The sequence below is a fragment of the Tuber melanosporum genome (assembly GCF_000151645.1).
Source record: "Tuber melanosporum whole genome shotgun sequence assembly, scaffold_36, strain Mel28".
Lineage (NCBI taxonomy): Eukaryota > Fungi > Ascomycota > Pezizomycetes > Pezizales > Tuberaceae > Tuber > Tuber melanosporum.
In genome coordinates this window covers 474,273-496,653 of record NW_003299041.1, presented here as the reverse complement: position 1 = coordinate 496,653, position 22,381 = coordinate 474,273, and the positions used below count along the sequence as shown (strand labels likewise).

Below are 22,381 nucleotides of genomic sequence, written 5' to 3'. Positions count from 1 at the left end.
ACCACGAGCACCATATTTCAACGTTTGACCCCCCCCAAACTACCCACCACCACCATAACCCCCCCGCCGACACCAGGCGCAATCCCGATAACGTGATCATGGGCTCCGACGACGAGAGGTCGAGCTCTCCCGCTCGTAAACTCTGCCACACTCTAGGCAGAAGCGGTAGCAAGAAGAAGAAGAGGTTCATTCCCTTTAGATCTACTTCAAACGCTACTCAGTCTATGCAGCTTCCACCTCGCTTCTCCCCCGAAGACGATTCACAAACCGACGTTTGTGCAGCTACGGAGGGGACACCCTTTAACATGAACCAGAGCTTCTTCCAAATCCTCACAGCGACAACTACTCGTATGAGCTCTCGGTTCGGCGACGAGGATTCGGATGATGAAGGTTATACCCACTCAGAACCAACGACTCCTACTGCGGAGACTACGGGAAAAAATAAAGCATCTGCGGATAAACACTTGGTTGATAAGGGATCTAAGCTTTTCCGTCTCGATTCAATAGAAGAGTCACGGAAGGGCAGGGAAAGGGATGATGATGATGCGGATCCCAATGAAGAAGATACCTCCCCGTTGACCCGCGTCGTCTCCAATAGCTCGGCTCCGTATATGAGTCAAATTTTGCAAGCACAGGCGCAGATGAACTCTGCGAATTTTGCTGTTGCCGCTCAACTAAAAGAGGCTGAGATGTTTGAGGATGGTGAAGGTGAACCTAAGGATCATCCAGATTTGGCGAAGAGACTTACGGAGATCTTTAACCTCCCCCAGACAGAGGAAGTAATATCAGGTATATTCTCCCTGAGGAAATTGATTTCTATCCCTCAAAATGCACAGACGCGTGATCTTAGAGCTAATCGCTTTGTAGAGTATCCCTGTTGGCTTCTGAAGAGTGTCTTGCTACAGGGCTATATGTACATTACTACTCGGCATATATGTTTCTATGCTTACCTCCCACGGAAAGATGTATGGGCGTCACTCGTTCTCAAATCCCCGGAATAGACTTGTACTGATAATCTCCACTATTAGAACGTCGTCCTGAAATCGGGCTATCTAGCAAAACGAGGGAAATCAAATGTCAAGTACAACAGATACTGGTTTATCCTAAAAGGGGATGTTCTCTCTTACTACACTGATCCCTCCGACCTATATTTCCTCAATGGCAATATTGACCTACGATACGGCGTTCAAGCTAGTCTAGTAGAAGGCAAGGGCAAAGAGGGCACAGTAACCTTCATTGTTGCTACTGACCAACGAAAGTACTGCTTCAAAGCCGATTCCGCGGCAAGTGCCAAGGAATGGGTCAAAGCGCTTCAAAAAGTGATATTTAGATCGCACAATGAGGGTGACAGTGTCAAAATATCGATCCCCGTTGAGAATGTGATTGAAGTAGAAGAAAGTCCCGTCTTGGAGTTTGCGGATACTTTTAAGTTGAAGGTTGTTGATAACGGCGACACCTACGCTATTGACGAGGTAGTTGGATTCTTTTAGTACGATGGTTTGCATTGATGGGAGGTTTAGGCTAATAGTATATGGGCCGCGATTTAGTACTTCTTTTCATTCTTTAGTTTCGGAAAGGACGCGTTGAATGTGCTCCGATCCGTAGTCGAAGATTCACCTGCGTCAAAACTACCAAAAGACATATTCACGGGCTCTGCGCCTGGGTCACCCAAACTCAGTGCTCCATCGGCGGCAACCCCGGTTCTAAAGGAGCACGTACGCGATACTCTGTCTCCACCGTCCCCAGCAGACAGTGGTAGAGCGAGTCCAAGGCCAAGCGGAGAATTTTCTCGTCCTAGTATCGAGTTTGGTCGTCGCAGCCTCGACATCAGCCAGGAATCACTCAGACGATCAGGGTCACCCGCCCGGCATAGCACGGATTTAAATCGCCATACCCGAACTTCCGGTGCCTCTCAACCAACCTCTCCAAACCGGCCCTTCTCCTCCGAGTCGATTATCCAATCCTTCGGAGAATCCTCGGACGCCATCAGGTTATCTTCAGATGAAGAATATGGGAACTCTGCTAGCAACATTTTGGATCGTAGTGATGTTTTTCAATCGCCTACTCTTAAGAAGCCAGATCAGAGCGAAGACCTTCGGAGATCTAACTCTGCCAAAGGGGCAAGAACATACTCGCCCCACCCCAGGCTGAGGCTTGGTAGTGGGAAAAAGACCCGGGGGTCTACCACGGGGTCGGGTTCTGATACCGAAGCTACTGGAAAGGCATCTCCACGCCTTCAGGACATTGCTAAGTCAGGGAGTTTTCCTCTACAACGTGCGGCCGATTGGGCCGATTGGATGAAGAAACGCTCCAAGAAGGTGGGGGTCATGATAGCTGCACAGCCTATGAGTTACTTGGAGAAGGTGTCTGATATGTGGGTCGGGGGGAGAAGGCATTATGGTGGAGGGGCCATGGGTATGATGCCGAATGAAGAAGTCGAGGATGTCGATGACGATGACGACGAGACCTACCATGAAGAGCGGTTCAGGGCACGTTTTTCACTGCCGTCCACAGAGAGGTTGCAGGCAGTATACTTTGGGTATCTACACCGAGTCTTGCCGTTGTATGGAAAAATTTATCTGAGTAATCGCAACTTTTGTTTCCGGAGCCTCCTACCAGGGACCAAAACTAAGGTCGGTGATTTTCACCTACCAGGAAAGATAGATCTTGCTAACGAAATATTTAGATGATTTTACCCTTGAAAGACATCGAGAACGTGGGCAAGGAGGAGGGATTCCGGTTTGGATACTCAGGGCTTGTGGTTACAATCCGGGGCCATGAGGAATTGTTTTTCGAGTTCGGGAACGTCGAGACAAGGGATGACTGTGCCATCACCTTGTTGCAAGGCCTGGACGATCTGAGGGTACTTCAGCAAAGCGGGATTTTGACGCGCGAGGAGAAGGAAGGGGCGGAATTGGCAAAGCAAGAGCACCAAATGCTGCAAGATGCACGCCAGATAGGTCACAACATCCATGATACCCAACTTCCAACTGCCACAAACGAGGCGAACTGCCCACTCAACGCGCCACCTATCGTTTTCGACGATCCCCATGGATCTATAATTAATTTTAAGCCCGCAGAATCCATGAGGATTACTTGTTTAACGATTGGCACACGGGGTGATGTCCAGCCCTTCATCGCCCTTTGCAAAGGGTTCATGGCTGAGGGCCACAAAACCAGGATTGCGACACACCTAGAGTTTAAGGACTGGATCGAGGGCTTTGGCATCGAGTTTGCGCCAGTTGATGGCAACCCTGCAGAGTTGATGGCGATATGTGTTGAATATGGCATGTTTACTGTCGATTTCATGAAACACGCTACATCTACGGTAAGACCATTTTTTGCTCGGTATGAGCGTCTGCTGATCGTTCCTACAGATGCGAGGTTGGCTTGACGGCTTGCTCCTGAGCTCCTGGATAGCCTGCCAAGGCTCTGACCTTCTGATCGAAAGCCCCAGTGCTATGAGTGGAATTCACATCGCAGAGGCCTTGGGAATCCCATACTTCCGCGCTTTTACTATGCCTTGGACTCGAACTCGGGCTTATCCCCACGCTTTTGCTGTTCCAGAGCATAAGATGGGAGGAGCATACAATTACTTCACATATGTAATCATTGACAACGTGTTTTGGAAATCCACAGCAGGCCAAATCAACAGATGGAGAAAAAACCACCTGGGGCTTCCTAGCACTTCGCTAGACAAATTACAACCCAACAAGGTTCCGTTCCTGTATAATTTCTCGCCTTCAGTGGTTATACCCCCGCTCGATTACAGCGATTGGATCCGCGTCACAGGTTACTGGTTTTTGGACACCCAAACTGATTGGAGGCCCTCAGTGGAGTTGACGGATTTTATTCGGAAAGCTCGTGAGGAAGGAAAGAAGCTTGTCTATGTCGGATTCGGGTCTGTCACTGTGGCCGATCCACATGCAATGACACGGACAGTTGTAGAATCAGTATTGAAGGCAGACGTGAGGTGTATCTTGTCCAAGGGCTGGTCTGACAGGCTTTCCAAGAGCAAGAGTGCGGAAGAGCCAGAGGTTCCCATACCGCCGGAGATTCATCAGATCAAGTCCGCCCCCCATGACTGGCTTTTCAAACAGATCGATGCCGCTGTACACCATGGCGGTGCTGGAACCACTGGCGCGAGCCTTAGGGCAGGAATCCCAACTATTGTCAAACCATTCTTTGGAGACCAATTCTTTTTTGGCAATAGGGTCGAAGACCTCGGAGTTGGGATCTGTGTCAAGAAACTCAATACTAGTGCATTCTCGAAGGCGCTCTGGGAAGCAACTCATAACGAGAGGATGATAGCCAAAGCAGGTTTACTGGGAGCACAAATCCGGAAGGCAAGTTGCACCTAATTGATTGGATTAAGATTTATAGGGCTAACACTTTTCTTTAGGAAAATGGAGTGGAGACTGCAATTCAAGCAATCTACCGCGACATGGAGTATGCCCGTACTCTTATCAAGAAGCATACAACGGACACCCACGATGAATCGGAAGAGTCGTGGACGTTTGTTGGGGACGACTCTGAGCCTGAGCAGCCCCATCGCCATGCAACTATTTAGAAGGTTCCTATCAGCAGATTTGCTGATTTTAGACGTCTTTTTGCTGTTATCTTCTCTTTTCTTTTTTCCGGGGGGTTATTGGAACTCGAAGGTTGGTTGGTTGAAAGGTTTGGTGGGGAGTATATTCAGGGAGGATGAGAAGGGCACTGCCGGTTTTTCGGCGTCTCCTAATGTTTATTGCCCCATCCCCGGGGGGGTTCTCTTCCTTGCTTTCTTTTTGCTCTCTCTTTTTGGTTGATAGGCCCTTGGCACTCCGGACACATATTCTTCGGTTCTTCCCCTTTACTACACATACAACGGTTTTCATGGGCATGCCGTACGAAGGCGAGTTTTGGGATTAATAGGATTGTAGATTCACCTATGCCACGAGAAATATTATGTAAACAATATTATAAAGATAGAACCGCGAGAATTCCTCTTTAGCTTGCTGCAATTCTGATAATGGGATGGGATATTCTGAGACTAGGGTTAGTAAGTGAACCATTATTTAGCACAGGCACTGTGCTTTAGAAATCTCAGTGAACCTCATCTATAAGCCTGTATAAGCGGATATTATGGTATTGTGATATTGGTTCGGAGGCAGTACTACTGTGATGGGTACTTTTAGCATCACCAGTGCCTATCCCATTCTTGGCAAGAATTTTCGATGTGACAGCGTGGTTGGTGGGTTGGTTGTAAAATGGGGCTATGGTCTCTGTGATGCTCCCCCCACTGGTTCCGACCAAGAAAGAGTGGTTTACTTGTGCAGTGTGGTGCTTGTCTGCAGGCTATGATTCGTGAATATCGAGCTATGCGTTTGGAACATGGGAGACGACCCAGTTCGTAGATGGTTGGCGGTGGTTCACTGGGGTTTCCGCTCGTGGTGCATGCGCACTGCTATCCTACGGTACTCCAATGCGAAGCGCATGGCACCCCAAGAACGGCAACCATGTATTGTATCGCCCACCTACCGGTAATAAGCACGAAAAATGGGAGCTCTCTAAAAGCTACAATATTCAAACAATATAAAGGAAGAGCTATCATACCTCTTCCCCGTTCGGATCTTTCTCACTTGAAAAGTCGAGGAAACTTGAAGGGCAGAAATCAGAACAAAGCCACGAGGGATACTATAGGCCTTACCTGCACACACATAACGATCACTTCCGTCATAACTTATTAGTTTGTTCCTAGAGATCGGATATTCATGATACAGGGGCCGAGGTTGCTCTAAGGTATGATAGGATTAATTTATCTCTCCAACCCTCTATTTGTTAACCCTTTCTTGGCATCTCCACGTTTAACCTATATTAACATTTCAATCCTCTGCTGTAGGCTCTCGATAACCCAACGTTAATTGACAACTGAATAATCACCGTCATCCTCCTCTCCCGCCTGACATAACTACGGTGTTGCCCGCAGACCTTATATCATACCGGCAAACTACAGTGTTAAATTTATTTTTAATACGGCATCGGCACTTAGGGCATAAGTTAACCGGCGAATCTCAGGTTCACCTTGTCGCGTTAGGAGGAATCCCGGTTCACGAGACGAGACCATCGTTCGTCTATCAAGGTCCAACCCTCCAACAGGCAGAAAGCTTAAACCCACCTCGAACAAAAGCCCCCCCCTCTCCCCCACACTTTCTTTTCCCCAATTTAACTTAACCCAACACTCAAGCACACCCCACCCTCTAGCACGTCCATCTCCTTCACCTCATATCCCCCACAGACACAATCGCTAGTCACCCGCTTTCGCCAACAATCATCGATTCACTTGCGTTTGATTTTGTCGTCCTTTGTTTCCCTTTCATTGTCCGCCCAAGTGCGAGGAAACTGGGGCATGATTGTCCAGCTCCCCCGCTCAGTTCGATATCCGGTAACTATCACCGCGTTTCTCAAGCAGCCGAACGATGACATCCCAAGACTTGAAGCCGTTCTTCTCTACACATACATAACCACCGTGACCGAATACCCGGAGTTTGGTCAGGAGCGACAGGTGGAGAAAAAGTTGTCCGCACAGTTCCACGCCCCCGTGGAGGGTAGATTAAACCGTTGGTTGGTGAAAGTTGGGACTGTTATCGAAGGCCCTGGGTAGGCTTCTGCACATCTGTCCCCGCAATTGTTTTGGAGTTTGTTCGGGTGAGGAGGGGGAAGAGGGTCGCTAATCCTGAGGCTCTGCAGTGTCGACATTATGGAAATTGAGGAACCTTGTTCCCACGAAGTGCAGTTCGCCGGTTTATGCAGCATGTGCGGGCAAGACATGACACTGTAAACAACCCCTTCCTCAGATGTTTCCGCTATTTGTGCTGATGGCAATACGTTTACAGACTGGATCACGGCCACTTTTCCAACAAGGATCGCGCGACAATACATATGGTTCACGATAGTATGGGGCTCACAGTTAGTCAAGACGTGCGCATTCCCCGTCCCAACGTGTAGCTGTGAGACTCTGTCCATAGAGTTTGTTCCTAACATGATGTTTGCGCGTTAACAGGAGGCTACCCGACTGGAAGAGGAAACGAAAAGGCGGCTACTAAAGTCGAAAAAGTTATCGCTCGTTGTCGATCTCGATCAGACCATCATCCATGCTACGGTTGACCCTACGGTTGGCGATTGGAAAAATGACCCGTTCTGCATCAATCACGAATCTGTCAAGGATGTTCAAGCTTTCAAGCTAGACGAGGATATAATCGGTGGCCGAGGCACCTGGTACTATGTAAAGATGCGCCCAGGTCTAAAAGAATTCCTAGAACACATCTCCCAGCTCTACGAACTCCATATATACACTATGGGAACCCGGGCGTATGCAATGTCGGTCAAGAAGATCGTTGATCCAGATGGTAGAATATTCGGTGAGAGGGTGTTGAGCAGAGATGAGAGCGGGAGCATGACCCAAAAGAGTCTTCATAGAATATTCCCGGTTGATACGAAGATGGTCGTTATCATCGATGACCGAGGTGATGTTTGGAAGTGGAGTGATAACTTGGTCAAAGTACGGCCGTACGATTTCTTCGTCGGGATTGGGGACATTAATTCAAGCTTTTTGCCGAAACGTCAAGAATTCCTCCCTCCAACGCCTATTGCAAACGCTCCAGCTAACCCGACGGTTTCCCCTGCCGATATGGTGATTCCGATAGACCAGAAGGTAGAGAAGGGTGATGATGACGGCAACGACGACGGCAACGACGATGATGATGATGACGATGTGGAGGGTGTTCTCACGACCCAGAATGCAATCGGAGCTAGCAGTAGTGCAACCCAACTTGCGGCATTAGACCAGCTTGTCACCATTGGGGAAGATGTTTCTGCTGAAAATCTCCTCAACGCCCAGAGCAAAGAACTCGACAAGGCTCTTAGTGCCCAAAAGATCGATCGCCCACTAGCCAGAAAGCAAGAGGAGCAAGATAAGAAAGACGAGAAGGCCGCTAATGAGTGCATAAACGGTGAAAACGGAATAGAGTCGACGACGCCAAGTGAAGTAGGAAGGGCTAAGCATAGCGTTCTACATGACCAAGATGTTGAACTAATCTCCCTTGAGCGCCACTTGACAGAAGTGCACCGAAGTTTTTACGAATTATACGAGAAGAATGGGAGCGTTATATCTTCTAGGGTTTCCGAGCTCAAGGACTCTAAGAAGCAGATTAGTAAGAGACGTCTCAGCGATACTAATCCACAGGCTGTTCCCGATGTCAAAGTGATAATGCCCCGAATGAAGACGCAAGCCTTGGGGGATGTTGTTCTAGTCTTTTCTGGAATTATCCCACTGGGAGTAGAAGTTCAGAAGTAAGTCAATCAGTACCCCCGTCACGCAAAAAACCCTCTAACCAAGCCCGTTTTCCCCATAGCTCCGATATCGCGCACTGGTGTAGAAGCTTTGGCGCAGCTGTTGCAGATGACGTACATTCTAAAGTAACGCATCTAGTTGCTGCGAGGGTATTTGATCCAAGAAGATGGTCAAACATTCCTATGGAGACTGACTATTACCAGAGCCGGACCGCAAAGGTTAGACGCGCGGCGTCGAAATACCCTCATATCAAAATAGTAACGCCACAATGGCTTTACGACTCGATTTCAAATTGGAGGAAGGAGCCGGAGAAGTCATATCTACTCCCAATCCACCCCGAAGATCGCCATCCAAGACCGCTCAATGGTGCTGATGACCACCGTTTGGATGGTCCAATACTATCCTCCGAAGACGACGACTCAGATGACGACGAGATGCAGAGCGTTCATACCGAAGAATTCTCGACTGCCGAGATGCCAGATATGACAGGCGTAGGTTGGATGGACGTAGATGAGGAGCTCAAAGAATGGCTAGGCTCCGACGATGAAGATACCGAAGCCGAAGACGGCAACGCATTCGATGACAAGAACACAGACTCCGCCCCCAAGAAGGCTGGCAAGCGCTCAAGAAGCTCCACCCCAGACGAGGAAACAGGCGATCCCTCGCTCGAAGACTCAATTCCAGGCTCCAGACTATCGAAGCGCCAAAAGATGGTTAGGAGCCGCCCTGGTAGCGGGTTGAGAATTGTCGAGGGCGTCGCTCCATCCACCTCCTCCTATGTACCCCCCTCCGGAACCGATACTCCGGGTTCTTCGTCCGGAACCCTCGATGGGATTTCGGAGAAAGAGCTAGAACAAGAATCTGATGAACCACTGGATGCGGGAGGAGAGGATGAGGAGGAAGAGGACGACTTTGATGGCTTTGCGCAGGAATTCGATCGCGAGCTTGCGGAGATGGAAACTGATGAGAATGATGACGATGGGGAAGACATTGTCGGGGGTGGAGGCGCTATTGCAACCAGCGCTCAAAATGAGCATTCCCAATCCGAACCCGCCCCTAAGTCACCGCAGCATCTCATCGACCTAAGATCACCTATAACAGATAGCTTTAGTAGCCTTGTCGGGGCCGGAGGATCTATAGGCGAAGTAGGAGGAGGAGGCAGCGCCAATTCAGCTTCATAATGACCCAAAATCTCCTCTCATTTCATCTTTCTTCTTAGCTTTTTCACTTATTAAACCACTTCCCTCAATGTCACGAGCATTGCATATCATTGAATATCTATTCTCTATTCTCTTCTACAACTACCAACGGAGTAATTTGCATCCTGGGCATTTCTTATTTTTACTGTTTTTCCCCTCTCAAGTAGTGGTACGGTAGGACAGCAGCAGGCACTAGGAAAGGGCAGAGAGAGAGTAAGCAAGGGTTCTTCCGTGTTTTTGTATAACTATCCTTTTTCCCCATTGGCGGGGGGTCTCAACTGGCTGCTAGAGTTTTTTCCCACAATTTCTTTTCCGCAGTGTTTTGCTAAAATGGGTGTATGATGGATTGGGGAGGTCGGTGGGATGGCGAAAGATGTATGTTAGATGGCTGCTGGCGGGAAAAAAAATTTAATGAAGAAAAAAATATGGAAACGGTGTAAGTGATGAGTGATGATCTGTGGTTGTGAGTGAGTGAGAGGTTGTGAATCGAGATCGAACGGAACCCCGTCACCATACCGGCAGATCTCTCGTCTTGTTCGTTGGTCACGGCCTACCAGGACGTGGCTTAAGAAGATTTTTAATTTCGTTGTTATGGAGATTTGTATGATAAGCAGCAATACCACGTTCCCACTGGGGAATCTGGTAAATTTCAATACCGCATCTTCCCATCCTCGTCATTGTATGATATGACCCAACCCACCAACGGCACCCGAACATTGATGCGTTAAACCTCCGTCCCACAACCACTAAGGCCCCGTTTGGCGCTCCCGGATTCGGGCCCGGGATCCGGATTTTGGACTATGGGTCCGGTAGTGTTCGGTTGGCACAGACCTGGACTAGATTTTCTCTTGTAGACTGGGTCGGGACTTCCAATCTGGACTCTCAAAGTAAAACCCCAGTTTAACCCCGAGGAATTCATGGGCCCCCTATCGGAGTATTTTCCCTTCTTTCAAGATTTCACCTGATACACAAACGACTAAAGAGTAACGGAGATCCAAAGCTCAGGCTTTCAGGTCCTGGCCCAGTCCGGGCCCACCCCCACCTCCCCCCCCGAGCAGCAGACAGCGCCGGCCCGGATATATGCCACCTGCCGGTCACTCCATTCCATCTTTTCGCGCGAAGTTGGTGAAGTGCCGTACAGTATTAGTCACTAACCTGCCGATACCGCACCTTTCCAGGGCTCGCTGGACCACAGGGCGTCCCTTATGGAGTGAAGTCATATCCCATCGCTCTGAGATTAATCTGGTAATCCGTCTAGGTTCGCATTCGGAGCTTGTAACGGGTTCGTCTAGTGGTGGATTAGGAGGTGTGATTACTACTGTGCAATAGGGGGGGGGGTACGAGTGCTGTATTCCATATCATTTGTAGTTCGTGTACTGGCAAAGACCAACTGACAGCCGATACCCTGCCCGGGGAATCGCTCCCTCCTCCAGAGTTTGCAATAACTTTACATCAATTCTCCCACCCCCCAACACAAACTTAAAACATCGGTGTCCCCAAACCAGCAAGAGAGTGGCTCCCTGGTCCTTTTCTCTTTTAAATACCCGACTACAGTTCTGTTGGCGATAAACCAGCAAAAACTTTGGTGGGAAAAAGTAGGTCCAGGGAAAAGTTAATGCCTATGATAATATTATCATACCTTTTTTTTTTTTTTTTTTTTTTCGGCCATGCTATCATTATTCAGAACCCTGACTTGATGTAGATATTTTGCGCTGTTCGATGCAATGGCTGTTCGATGATTGGGCTTCGTCCAATGATTGTGGGGCGCCTTCGCCAATGTGTAATCATCAACCAGCCCCCAAATCCAGTCGTGCTCGACTTTTTTGTTGTCACCAATATTCTTGTCACCAGTATCCCTCCGAAAAAAAGTAGAGGCCCCCTTTGTTATTCCAGTATCATACCTCCTTTACCAGGCCTTTACCTATCTTCACCACCTCATCAAGCAGGCAGCCCTACATTAACACATCCCTCCCGTAAGACAACTCCCCAACTTCGTAAACTCTTATGATATCATACCATTCTTTACTCCCACTCATTCCTTTCCATCCACCTTCTATTCCCTTCCAACCCTACGAAACTAACCCCCCAAAATAGATCGCTCATCGCCGTGACTGCGGCCTGCCAGCATCCCCGTCTCCTCTCTCTCCAGACTCAATTCCCCTTCTCAAGGACCATGACTAACCCCTAAGGAGAGGGTTTTTGTTAAAAAAAAAAACAAAAAAAACATGTATACTCAGCAAGAAGAGGGCGGAAGATGAGCTAGAGGACTGGTGGAAAAACCACACTATGTATCCTTTCCCCCTCAAGTCCACCTATACCGGTTCCGCAGACACAGCGCAGGCCCAAACAAACTTGTCGCCGAACCACACGAACCTTCCGAGTGCTGAGGGTTGAGGAAGTTTCTTTTAGAAGGGCGGTCGTATACATCATACTGGTGAGGATTGGAAGTGATTAGTTTATCTTCGGCCAGACAGAATGGTTAAGAGAAGTATGATAGACTAAACCCAAACTCTACTTACTTCAGTTAAGGTATTCGAGCATTAATCCGAACCCGAATGATACCTTCCGTGATGACCTGCCCGCCGCACAAGTAATCGATAGACACAACCCCAGGGAAATTTTTTAATATCGTGCCCGGGGTGCAGGGGGTTAGCAAGTATCTGACCCGGGGTGAATTGGGCCTGAAAACCCCATGATCCCCCTCGCAGAGCCCATACTTTCTAGCAAGTCCTTGACAACAAGGTTAGGAGTACCGGGATATCAGGTGCTGACAGCATTCCAACGTTTGTCCGCCATCACAAAATATCACTCTGATGATAGATCCTTCGACACTCACATGCTTGTCACGGGGGACTCAAATGTCAGTGGTAATTGCCCCAGCGAAAGACATTACCCATTGAGCCTGCTATGGATAGTCGATCCCAGCAAACATCAAAGGACCAGTGCCTCCTCTGGCCAGCTACCCCCTTGCACAGCATCTCGAAACCCCGATTCCAAAAATAAAACAGGAATTAGTCCCATATTATTATAATATTATAATACACCGCATCTATAAAATAGATGGGAAAGGTACACGGAGAGAGCTTTTCGTGTGCCAAGCGTTAACTCACCCAACAGGAAAGGGTCAGGTTGCTTCAAGTTATGCTTTCAATAATATCAGGAGCATATTCCGTTCTTTCGTTGTTTTCCCCCAAACTGCTAAATCCGGAGAAAATTTGTCAACGTTTCCATTCGTTTCAATTGCTTCCTACTGTATTATTATGTCCTCAACTCACAATACATAAATCAGCTTCTATTCACCTCCAAATCGATATACTGCGTGATACACAAGGGTGACCACCTGTCGTCTTATCAAAAGCCACCGGAACCACCGGCGGTAGGCGAGAGCCCACCATAGGACCACCACCACCCGCGCATTCCGGTGTGCACGCCCCCACAAGTATTTCATTCTCGTGATGCGCGCACGCTGTTCCGAATCTCAATCAAACTCTTCAGCTGCGTTTCCACTGCGTATCCGGTGCTTCCGGGGCATCCGCCGACCGCTGCCGAATCATCCTGGTCATTCCCTTAAAAAGGTGAAAGAAACGATGCAGCCATGCATCATACACACTCGGGTACCTCAGGGGAGCAGCCTGTATGGGTTTGGTACAGAGATTGGTAGCCCGGGGGTTGGACAATTGTCAGCACCTTAGCTCCTCTGGTGTGGGATATGAAGCATGCACCGAGTGAGTGCATAGCGCTCTAATAAATTGAGAGGCTAGAACCATGTGAACCGATAGACTGTCTGCGGTATCAAGAGGTCTGACCTGATACGGGGGGCGAACGTTAGGAGGAGGGCTCCAAGAGCAAACGAACCAGAAGGGCGGCGATAGGGAGCATCAGAAAGAAAAAAAAAGAAAAAAACTCAAGGGCAAATTTATTTTCCGATGGGCTCGCCTAATAAGCTACTGTATGATACACAATCCGGAAAGGGTGTCATGCATAGGCCTGCACGATATATGTCAAAATCCGAATGATGATCAAAGCACAATTGCTGCACACAGCCCAAGACATGACTGTGAAGCAGACCATTCAATAAAAGGTTACAGATGCAAGCTCGACGGCAGTCAGTCGACACACAGCATCTCTCTCTGGAGTAGAGAATATCATACCAATTACGCAGTTCAAGCAATGTTTCGAGAGGGTTCGTAACCGGGTGCCCACAGATTGACCCACCCCAGCAAACAAACGCCACCCTTCCGTCGAGGGACAAACACGGCAATGATATGATATTATGATACTATAAGTATGATAATATTATCATACCATTACCCGCTCAAAACCCCAATTGCCAAAAACTAGAGTGATAAACCATGATTCTGATACATCTCATCATACCTCTCATGAAACCCCTGCTCTGTTCAAACCGCTTGTGCTAGCATTCGACAACGTTCCCCCCCCCCATTTTTTTTTTTTTTACCAGCAAAATTCAAAAATTCACTTGTATCATAGCCAAAATAAAATAAAAAATACGTTACTTTGACTTCCAAGAGAGAAAACACAGTCATAAAAAGTCTCAAGGATAAGTCCCACCCAGGCGCTTTCATCGATAAATCCCTTTAAGGAGTCCTAGAGGCATCAGACGGAGGGGATGAATGAGTACGAGTGTCATATCATACGTGGAAAACAGACTTGTGGCAAACAGGGTACTGTAATTAATTGAGCATGCTCTCAGTGCGCCTTGGCAGGATGTCTACCCCGTATGATATAGTAGAGTAAAGTACTAGTACTGTAGACAGACCATCAAGCGCTAACTTACAGCACAAACGAGTGCCCCCCTCCAACAACTGACAGCAGATTAGAGTACTTGTATCTCCCATCAAACAAAAGCATGGACAAGCGACTAAGATTCGGAATGTCTCGGGTCAGCCCCTCGTAAGAATCAAATTAACCCTCGAAAAAAGAAAGAAAAAAGGAACAACAGGCCAATAAGGAGAGAGATATTTTTATCCCACGAGATATGATATGCACCATTGCAAGGCAGACAGGCAGGTGGAAGGAAAGGACATACAAAACACATGGCCCGGTATCGATGGCCGGGCGGGAGAAATGAAATACTGAGTGAGTGCGGGTACGGTAAGGACGTTGATAATGCATACTCGTACAGCGTCAAACTCGTTGGCCGATCATTCATTTCCTGCAAGCGGTTGGGGCTGCAGGTACAGTACCGTATCGGTATTTGAGGTGCTTGGTGTATCCTGGTAGTATTGCGAGCGATAGACTATGGCTGTTCATGGCTGTTCATGCATACCGGGAGATAGGCGGGTGAAGTAACCATACGGTATCGCAGTTGGCAGTACTAGTACCGTAACTACTCAGGAGATAGAGACCGTTGCCAAGGATGACGCTGGCAGGACTATCCAGTTTAAGAGCTTGGCAGAGGATCCAAAAACAACATCAGCTCAATCACGGGAGTACCAGTAAACATGCAAAATCACTTACCAAACTGAAAGTTCAAACTAAAAACGATCCACCGAAGGATCTTTATCCACAATGCCAGCTGTTCGAAGGCGCTTGGGAAGGCTGAAAGAAAATGACCTAAGCGAACGAAGGGCATGACACAGGGGTCCAAAGCTGAAATCTCTTAAGGCGCGTGATGTAACGCCACGGGTAAGGAGTATGTTCCACAGCATATTAAGCACAATACTAAAGCATCGAGATGCAGATTAAACCTTGTCAGCGAGTAGAACGAAGTTATACACGACGGAGAAAGATTGAGGTACTGAGTTGGATTAAGTACTATCGTGTACCCAACTCCATGCCAAATATAGCAATAAGGATGAGGCCTCCAACACTTAATGAAGCGTCATCCTTTTTTCAGATACCAAGAAGCACGATTGCGCGATGGAGAAACCCTGAAAATACGCAAAAGATTATTGAGCAAGTTGGTGGTGATCGCTCATATCGTGACGCATCAATGGTTTTCAATTGCCAATGGCCCGAGATGGAGAAAAAACTATTTAATGCTTTTCTAGAGCAAAGAGGCAAGGGGAGGCCTGTAAGAGATGGATGGTTTTGGAGAAAAGCAAAAGAGCTATGGGGAAACTCTTACCCAGAGCTTCCCTCAGAACTGTTTGTGTTTTCGGTAGGATGGTTTTTGGGATTCTTATCACGACACCGAGTTGTTTTACGATTTGTGACCAATACAGCTCAGTCACTACCGGCCAACTATAAGGAACAAATTCTGGATTGGTTAAGATTCAATCGATGGAATAGGATACTCACCTCCCTATCGCAAACCACTTTCGATCAGCCACCAAATCCACTTTCCCTAGATTATATCTGTAACGATGATCAAGGTGGAATTCCTGAGCATCGCATTTGTAATGTGGATGAAACACCACTCCCCTGGGAGTATCTGATTGGAAGGACATACGAGCTGCAGGGTGCAAAAACTGTTTGGTCAAAGAGTGCTGAATCTGGCTCTGAAAAGCGCCAATGTACCCTGTTTCTTTGTATTTTTGCAGATGGAGTACCTCGAGTTCCTCCTATTCTAATTTTTCCTGCATCCAGTGGATCAAGAATACAGCAACGTGAATCACATCTCTGGGACAAACGAGTTCATGTGGAGTTTTCTCCTACCAGTTAGATGAATGAAACTTTGTTCACCCAATTTATTCTACAGTTTTTAGTTCTGCTCTTTGGAAGCCAGCAGGCATTATTTATTTTTGATCGATATCGTGCACATCTTGATCCCAAGTTCTTCAAACTTGCCGCGATAAGAACATTACACCCTCTCTGATCCCGGCTGGTACAACACCAATGACTCAACCCCTTGATATCTCACTGAATAAGCCCTTTAAGGGCCTGATTAAGGAATTTACAGAGGAAATTCATGAGAAAAAAGAAGAGCTGGAGGATATTGAAAAGTGGACCGTTAGTCAACACCGGGTAGTAACTACGGAGGCAGTTGGAAGGGCATGGGAGGAGTGGCACCAGAGTCATTCACGGCGAAAGATTATCATTCAAAGCTTTCGGAGTACTGGGATTACCTTACTGGTTGATGGATCCTCAGATTCTGAACTTAGCATTAAAGGCTTTGCACCCAGTGAGCTTATAGTAGGCGATTGGACACGTTCTGAGCCAGTCAATGTGATTAGTTTGGAAACTTCAGAAAACGAGAATCTGGAATTTATGGCTCCCAGCTCCACAGCCCAGGATGAAGCTGTTGAATTTACTCTCATAGACGAATAGTTTTTAGAGTTTTGATATGTCTTGGTTTTTTTTTTTTTTTTTCCTGTACTATATGAGGTATAGTTTGATGGTGATCATATACGCAATCCTCTTGGCAACGGTCTCTATCTCCAGAGTGGTTACGGTACTGTACAATACAGTATATGCACTGGAGCAAAGGAGGGAATCATCACGACGGACGAGCAAGCGAGAGTGCATCCATTCGCTGCCATTCCTTCCTCTTATATATACTCGTACCTCTTTCCCAGTATTCGCCGCAGCCGGCGTCTGCAGTCTCTCTCCCTCCATAGAGCAAGGAGAGCAGGACTCTTCCCTTTGAATGCGTCCGTACGTATTTGATACCGCAAGTATAGTTACGAGTATAGTATCACACAGCATGGGTCAAAGACGTAATCCCCTCGTGATATGCACTTCCCACCCTAAAGAAACACGACTGGAGCGAGTATGGGAGTACAGTATCAGACTGTACGTGTTTCCACTAAACAAAATAAACACCACAATCGAGCAAATCACCATACCCAGCGCCCAATGGGTTAATTAATAAATACCATCATGCTAACAAGATGTCCACTTTTCTCTTTCTTTTTTTTTTCCCGTTCCTGCAGTGGGCGATGTGCGAGTGTGGTGAAGGTGATTATGATACCTGCAAGTAACTAGCGGCTGGAAGGTATGATATGATAGGCGATAACAGGTACGGGCATCCACTTGAGCACCCGCTCCCTACGAGTAATCTATCGCTCATCGCATCCATCTACTTGTGTCCGTCCGCCCGGAGGGGCTACTTTGGTGTATGATGTGCGAGGGGAGGGAGAGACAAGTTAGTATAGGAGAGCCCGGTTAAAGAAAGACCCTTCAAAATTCCGATTCTTCGTGTACAGTACTAGTTACAGTAGCATACAGGTGTTCGATCACCAAAACATTTTTCACTCACCCGCTGCACTAGTGCCGGTATCCTCTTTTTTCTTTTTTCCTTTTTCCCCTCTCCACTTTCTCCCGGTAAGAGGAGAGAGAGAATAGGGCGGTTTTAGCAGTGGCTTGCGAATCTAGGTGCATACCGGTAATGCGACGGCACGAGCACGAGTACAGTACAGTACTCGTACAGTACCATCCGACCGACTGCCCGAGCGACTTTAGGGAACCCGAGTGAACGGGTGCTCTTGTGGAGTTTTCCTGTTTGGGAGGTAGGTACTTGTATCCTGCCGGTGTGGGACTGAGATGAGCTGGAGATATTGATATTGTGGGGGGAGAGGAATTGGGGGGTTTTATTCTGTGATTCTGTCTTTCTGCATCTGTGCGTGTGTTGCAGAGCCTGGCTCGCTCATGCCATGAAAACTTGGCAGGGTATGATACTTTGTAAATATGCCACAACTTTCAGGGTCAACTTGACATTCGTGGCTGAGCACATCGGATTCAGAAAACCGTTTATTTTATTTTAGCTCATTTCATTTTATTTCCGCCGTGATACTTGTATATCCGCTCGTTCTTCTTCCCAGTAGGGGTATTCAAAGTTAAAAACAGATGGGAAAAGAAACGAGTTGATACTAGAACAAGCATTAGTTTACTGAACGTGATGGTCCAATAGCATCATAGAAAATATAGTATCATAGTTGAGGCCACCAAATTTTCAGAAAAATGAAAAAGTAAGTATAGGTAAAGTTTAGCATACATTTAGAAGAAAATTTTTCATACACTAAGATCACACCCCCCGGAGAGAAGGAGATCAGACAACACCATCACCAGAATGCCATGCAATTATTCCGAGAATATAATTTGGACAAAAGCCGAAACCGAGAGAGTAGTTCAATAGCTTGAAGAGCCTGAGAATTTACGAAAAATCAAAAAGGGTTCCGGAATTACGAAGAAAGCAATTGTTGCTGAAATCACAGCACAAATTCCCACCAAAGAAGCTATTAAGGTCGGGTACAAGTACGATAATCTCATGAAGTCCTATTGGGCTGCAGCAAAATTAAACAACCAGAGCGGATGGGGTTTATCAGAGAGGAACTTAGATGAGGGCAGGAGAAGTTTACGAGGTAAGAAAAAAAATTGATTCTTTTAAAATACAAAATAATATTACACAACCTAACAAAATTGAAAAGAAAAAAAATTAGACAAGCTACTTTCCCGGTGTCCATATTTCTTCCGTTTGGAGAGACTTTTAGGTGATCAACCCAATGTACGACTGCCAGTCTCCTATGACTCCAGCCATGATGCAAATGATACGGCTGCAACAATAGAACAATTGTTTGTAGCAATCTCCAACGACAATCTAGAGGAGAATGAGGAGGACCAACTGCCGATTGTTTGTCAGGAGGGTACTGGAGGAGGTGTGAGATGGGAGGGGGAAAGTGTGAAAAGCATGAGTAGAGAGAAGGAGGAATGCGGAGAGGAGGAGGAGGAACTTAGAGGAGGAATGTGGATGGAGATGGGAAGAAGTGAGGTAGGGACGGTGGCATTAGGAGGTAATGCGAGGGAGGAAGAGGAGAGTGGTAGTTCTTATCGAGTGGAGGGAAGTCGGGCAGGCCAATGGACTATAGGAGGAATTGAGGAAGGTGAGGTGGTAGTTGTGGATGACAATAGGGAAACGCAGGGGGCACAAAGGGCAAAAGGAACGGGTCCTAGCCACTCATCAGTGATGAGAGGAGCAAGAAAACGGCAATTTCCCGAAATGTTAGGAGCCAAGAGTGATAATGATGGGGCATCTGGTGGAATGCAAAGAAGGAGAAAAGGTGAGTCAAATGCTCTTATTGAAGCTGTGGGCATACTTGCATCGGCCAAGGCAGAAGGGGAGGAAAAAAAGTTTGAGTTTTTAAATCGGTATCTTATACAACAAGGTGAACTACAACAACGAGAGTTAGAATTGGAGAGTGAAAAGCTGGAGGTGGAGAGAGAAAGGACTAGAGATGAGCAGCGGCAAACAGAGCTATTGATGCATCAGCTTCGAGCTACGATTGGTAAAAGAAATACCAACAATATGGAAGAGTTTGAAGAATTAAATTTTGAACATGCAGAGTAGGAGTCTAGGTTTTTGGTACATGTAAAAGTTTTATTTTTGTATTTTTGTTTGAATTCTAAGTAATTATTGTATGTTTTGCTTTTAGTTATTGCACTTGTTTTTGTAAATCAAATTTTGGTCTTATTATATAACTTGAAGCTTTTGATTATACTCTGTTTACAAAATATTCTCGCATTCTGTTTCTCCATTCTGTCCCAGCCTGCCGTTCAGCTTCTACCCCTAATATTTCATCCTCCAAATCTTCATTATTTTCCATCCTATAATCCTGTTCCATCCCCTCCGTGGGCAACCATTGCCTATCATTCTCCATATCACAAAGGAAATTATGCAACACCATACAAGCTAATATCCATGCCACAACTCATACATGATTATTAGAATTAGATATTCTAATTGGGATCTCCCATAAAGAAGACCACCTCTTTTTTAAAACACCAAAAGCATGCTCAATCTTAACTTGAGCCTCTGCTAACTGTAGGTTAAAATCTCTAAATCCTCCAACCACTTGACTTGCAAGTAGCTCCTTATATGGTGTCATGCAGCGGCGTGTAATCCGATAAGCCTTGTCAGCCAATATGTACTCCTCTGGCCGAGAAAAAAACAAATTTGGTCTTTTAAAAAATAATGTCCCACAAAAAACCGTCGCATCGCCAACAGACGCAGGAAAACCACTTGTAATGAAAGTAAATCCCCGCTTACTATCACATATACCTTGTACATTTAATACGTATTGTTTTTTTCTGTTGAAATATGTTTCCCCATGATATGAGGGCCCATATCGTAGTACCATATCCGTACCATCCAAGAAGCCTATACACCCTGGAAATCCAGTCTCCCTCTCAATCCTACTTCTCATATCCCAAAAATCTCTGCTTCCAGCCTCCGGCCATTTTACAAATTGTGGAAGTAAGCGTACTAAAGCTGAAATTATCCGATTACAGTATAACTTTGTTGTTCCTTCGCCGATACCCAGCTGAGCCGCTCCCCGGACTGTTGATATCCCATTAAAACCCAAGAAATACAAAGTGGTAGCTAGCTGAATTGCAGGCGAGGCTTGTGGATTTCAGGATTTATTTTGGAAAATTGGATCGTTGTGAATACGTAAAAGGAGCTGATTGAACGAGTTGTGTTTCATTTGAAAGAATGCCATGAATCTATCATCTGACATTGTAAAAATCTAATGTATATTAACTTCAATTTCACTTCTCAGATATACAAAAATCAATTTTTAAATTATTTATTACATACGTGATGATTGAACATAAACTCACTACTGGGTATAGGCTCTCGTGGCATGAAATACCATATCATTGGTCCTCCAAGCCCAAGAAGCTCAATAACCTCCATCTCATCCTCCCCTAATCCTTCCTTATTTCCTCCAAACCATGATTCTGGTAGGTTGTCTTCATTGAAACTTAGGATAGCTATGTTATTCAGTAAGACTGAATAAAGCTGAAGGTTGGAGTCTCTTGGGGTTCTTAGTTGCTCGGCAGTCAAAGGTTTAAGAAGTTTAAAAAAGAGTGATAGGTCATTGCTATCATCAAATAAGTATTAAATAATAGTATTAGATAACCAAATATCATGAAGTTGATGGATGATTCTTGCTTTTTCAGAAGTGTGCGGCATTTTTCCCTGAATGTTGTTCATGAGTCGCTTGTTTTTCTTCCATCTACTCTTTTTATTTTTTTTTCCCCACCCTGCTCACATAATCTCTGGGTATTCTGTTACTTCTACTAACTTTTACTTGTTACCGACCTCCAGACCTCCACATCTACCAGAAAAAAAAGTATGGTATGGTAGATTAAAGTAATGGTAAGTTAACCATTTTTGGATGTGCCAAGCTTACATGAAACAAGAAAGTAAGCTACAAATTTACAAGATTTTTAACTTTGAATACCCCTAGTGTATTATACAAGTACTCGTACGGTAGTGTACGAGTACTCGAGTACAGAAGTGATTCCAGTCCCCGCGGCAACAGAGCGGACAGCGCAATGTCATGAAAGCCAAGGTAATAATATCATTCAGGAACACTGTGCTTTGACCTTGTCCCAAGTCTGGCATCACAGCGAGAAACCGGGCAGAACACAGCACTCGTACAGGATACTGTACAGTACAGTACTGTACTGTACTAGTGCAACTCTGAAAGTCCAAAATCGGTAGGTACGGACCAATACAAGGAAGCCCTTTCCTCCCCCACCTCCCTTCTTTGGCTACACCGGGCTGTGAACTCGTGGCGGTGGTGGGAAATTCCATTCCAACTCCGGACAATTTCCCTTATTAGATAGATGTAAATATAAATATACTTTCGTTTCGTTTGTTTGCACTGCCCGCGCACGACTGCTGACCGCCACCGGCTTGTACTTGTACGGTACTACAGTACTTGTAGTGCGAGTACTCGTGCCAAAACAGGAGCCGCAACAGAGGCCGATGATAATATTGTGGTGGTTTTCATTGAGGGGAGGGAAGGGTCCGGATGGTCTCTGCCAGGGCCGGCTGTTGGGATGGTTTGGGTTGCTACGGATGGCGGGACGGGTTCAGGTACGAGTACTGTACCGGTAACCGGCACTCTGCAACTTGGGGGGTTGTTGTTAGGGCTTGATA

At 46.5% G+C, this 22,381-nt stretch overlaps 2 protein-coding genes; both read left to right on the top strand.

Annotated features, from left to right (window-relative positions):
* Positions 1–98: 98 nt before the first annotated feature.
* On the top strand, positions 99–4,728 carry GSTUM_00007486001 (uncharacterized protein; the record flags this gene model as incomplete). XM_002839453.2 has 7 exons in its annotated part: positions 99–789; positions 868–965; positions 1,029–1,472; positions 1,548–2,633; positions 2,687–3,328; positions 3,378–4,350; positions 4,413–4,728. 7 exons carry the CDS (start codon positions 99–101, stop codon positions 4,568–4,570), a joined length of 4,092 nt encoding a protein of 1,363 aa, XP_002839499.1. The 3' UTR covers positions 4,571–4,728.
* Positions 4,729–6,388: 1,660 nt separating this feature from the next.
* GSTUM_00007485001 (uncharacterized protein) lies at positions 6,389–9,513 on the top strand (the record flags this gene model as incomplete). The annotated part of the gene is made up of 7 exons (XM_002839452.1): positions 6,389–6,639; positions 6,730–6,816; positions 6,876–6,960; positions 7,043–7,703; positions 7,791–8,331; positions 8,394–8,481; positions 8,536–9,513. The coding sequence occupies 7 exons, from the start codon at positions 6,389–6,391 to the stop codon at positions 9,511–9,513; spliced, it is 2,691 nt and encodes an 896-aa protein (XP_002839498.1).
* Between the last annotated feature and the right edge of the window lie 12,868 nt (positions 9,514–22,381).